Genomic DNA, 2468 nt, shown 5'->3' with positions numbered 1-2468 from the left:
GCACCTTTGGGGACATTCCCAGTGCCCCCCGTGTGTCCCCCTGACCCCCCGTGTCCCCTCTGTCCCCCCAGGAGTGCAGCACCTTTGGGGACATGCCCGGTGTCCCCCGTGTCCCCCCCTGACCCCCCGTGTCCCCTCTGTCCCCCCAGGAGTGCAGTGCCCTGGGGGACATGCCCGGCTCCTTCGTGCCCACGGTGACGGCCATCACCACCAGCCAGGACCTGCAGTGGCTGGTGCAGCCCACCCTCATCTCCTCGGTGGCCCCGGGGGCTCCGATGGCGCAGCCCCCGCCCCCCCTCGACCCCTACGACCTGCCCGGACCCAGCTACTCCACCCCCGGCCTGGGCGCCTTCGCGGGACCCCCGGCCCCGACCCCCGCCCGGGCCCCCCGCGCCCGCCCCCGGCGCAGCCGCGACGAGACGGTGAGGGGGGGCCGTGGGGACGTGGGGGGACCGTGGGGACATGGTGGTGGGGGGGTGGCACCTCGGTGACAGAAGCGGCAGGAGCTTGAGGGACGTCCCAGGCCGGTGGCACCTCGGGGACAGGGAGGGGACGGCAGCGCGGGGGGGGGGGACATCGCGGGTGGCAGCAGCTTTAGGGACACGAGTGGTGCCACCCTGGGGGGGCGAGCAGGGTGGTGGCACCTCGGGGACATCGCGGTTGGCGGTGCCACCGACGCCGGGGGAGCATCGCGGGGCTGGGGGGGCTTTGGGGGACACGGAGGGGTTTGGGGCGGGGGGAGCTCGGCGCCGGGGGCCGTGGGGACGCGGTGGCAGCGGGTGGCAGCGGGTGACAGTCCCGTCCGGTGGCAGCTGACGCCCGAGGAGGAGGAAAAGCGCCGCGTGCGCCGCGAGAGGAACAAGTTGGCGGCGGCCAAATGTCGGAACCGGCGCCGGGAGCTGACGGACCGGCTGCAGGCGGTGAGTGGGGACACGGAGGGGACACGGGGGGGTGGGGGTGGTGGCGATGTCCCCACGCCTTGGGGTCCGTGTGGGGAGGGCGGTTGGGGACAGGGGTGTCCCCAGAGCCGAGGGATGCTGGAGGGGAGGAGGAGGAGGAGGAGGAGGATGGCGACGCCCTCGGAGCTGGGGACATCTCGGGGACACGCTGCCCCCCGTCCTGGGGAGCTGGGGACACCAGATGGGGACAGTAGCATGCCCAGAGCCCAGGGATGGCGGAGGGCGTGAGGAGGAAGATGATGATGATGATGATGATGATGATGATGATGATGTCCTTGGAGCTGGGGACATCTGGGGGACAGGCAGACCCCGGTCCCAAGGAGCTGGGGACACCAGATGGGGACAGTGGTGACACCAGGGCCAGGGACACTGGAGAAGAGGGTGATGAAGGTGATGAGGGTGATGAGGATGATGAGGGTGATGAGGAGGATGAGGATGATGAAGATGATGAGGAGGATGAGGAGGATGAGGAGGATGAGGAGGATGAGGATGATGAGGGTGATGAGGATGATGAGGGTGATGAGGAGGATGAGGGTGATGAGGATGATGAGGGTGAGGAGGATGAGGAGGATGAGGGTGATGAGGGTGATGAGGAGGATGAGGGTGATGAGGATGATGAGGATGATGGGGGTGATGAGGAGGATGAGGGTGATGAAGATGATGAGGGTGATGAGGATGATGAAGATGATGAGGATGATGAAGATGATGAGGGTGATGAGGGTGATGAAGATGGTGAGGGTGATGAAGATGATGAGGGTGATGAGGGTGATGAAGATGATGAAGATGATGAGGATGATGATGAGGATGATGAGGTGACCTCAGAGCTGGGCACAGCGGTGTCCCCAGGCCCAGGGACGCTGCGAGGGGACAGTGACATCCCTGGGGACACCAGAGGGGATTGGCCAGTTTGCCCTTGGTTGGCTGGGACCGTTGGGGGGAGGTGACAACGACCCCAGGATTTGGGGACCTCAGAGGGGCACCCTGGGGGTGGTGGCACCGCAGGGGACCGAGGGTGTCCCCAGAAACTGGGGACACCAGAGGGGACACCCCGGGGTGCTGCAGGAGGAGGAGGATGAGATGGACCCCCAGGGCTGTCCCCAGGCTTGGGGACATTGGATGGACCCCCAGGGCTGTCCCCTGGCTTGGGGACATTGGATGGACCCCCAGGGCTGTCCCCTGGCTCGGGGACATCAGAGGGGACAAATGGGGCACCCAGGGGTGCTGCAGGAGGAGGAGGAGGAGGGGGATGGCACCCCTGTAAGCAGGGACAGATGGACCCCCAGGACTGTCCCCAGGCTCGGGGACACCAGAGGGGACACTCAGGGATGTGGCAGAGCCAGGGATGTCCCCAGACGAGCCCGCAGGGCTGTCCCCAGGCTCGGGGACACCAGAGGGGACACTCAGGGATGTGGCGGAGCCAGGGATGTCCCCAGGCTCGGGGACACCAGAGGGGACACTCAGGGATGTGGCGGAGCCAGGGATGTCCCCAGAGCAGCCCTCAGGACTGTC

General features: G+C 67.0%; 1 protein-coding gene across 1 annotated transcript; it reads left to right on the top strand.

The window, feature by feature from the left end:
• Window positions 1-147: 147 nt before the first annotated feature.
• Window positions 148-920, top strand: FOSB (FosB proto-oncogene, AP-1 transcription factor subunit; the record flags this gene model as incomplete). The annotated part of the gene is made up of 2 exons (XM_027910856.1): window positions 148-422; window positions 813-920. Coding segments are annotated over exons 1-2 (360 nt in total), but the record flags the coding sequence as incomplete, so codon positions are not given.
• Window positions 921-2468: the final 1548 nt, after the last annotated feature.

The sequence above is a fragment of the Empidonax traillii genome, unplaced genomic scaffold (assembly GCF_003031625.1).
Source record: "Empidonax traillii isolate 1590-97213 ecotype Southwest subspecies unplaced genomic scaffold, ASM303162v1 scaffold5163:size8822, whole genome shotgun sequence".
NCBI classification, from domain to species: Eukaryota; Metazoa; Chordata; class Aves; order Passeriformes; family Tyrannidae; genus Empidonax; species Empidonax traillii.
Note: the sequence above shows the minus strand (reverse complement) of the source record. Positions and strands in the feature narration are given on the sequence as shown.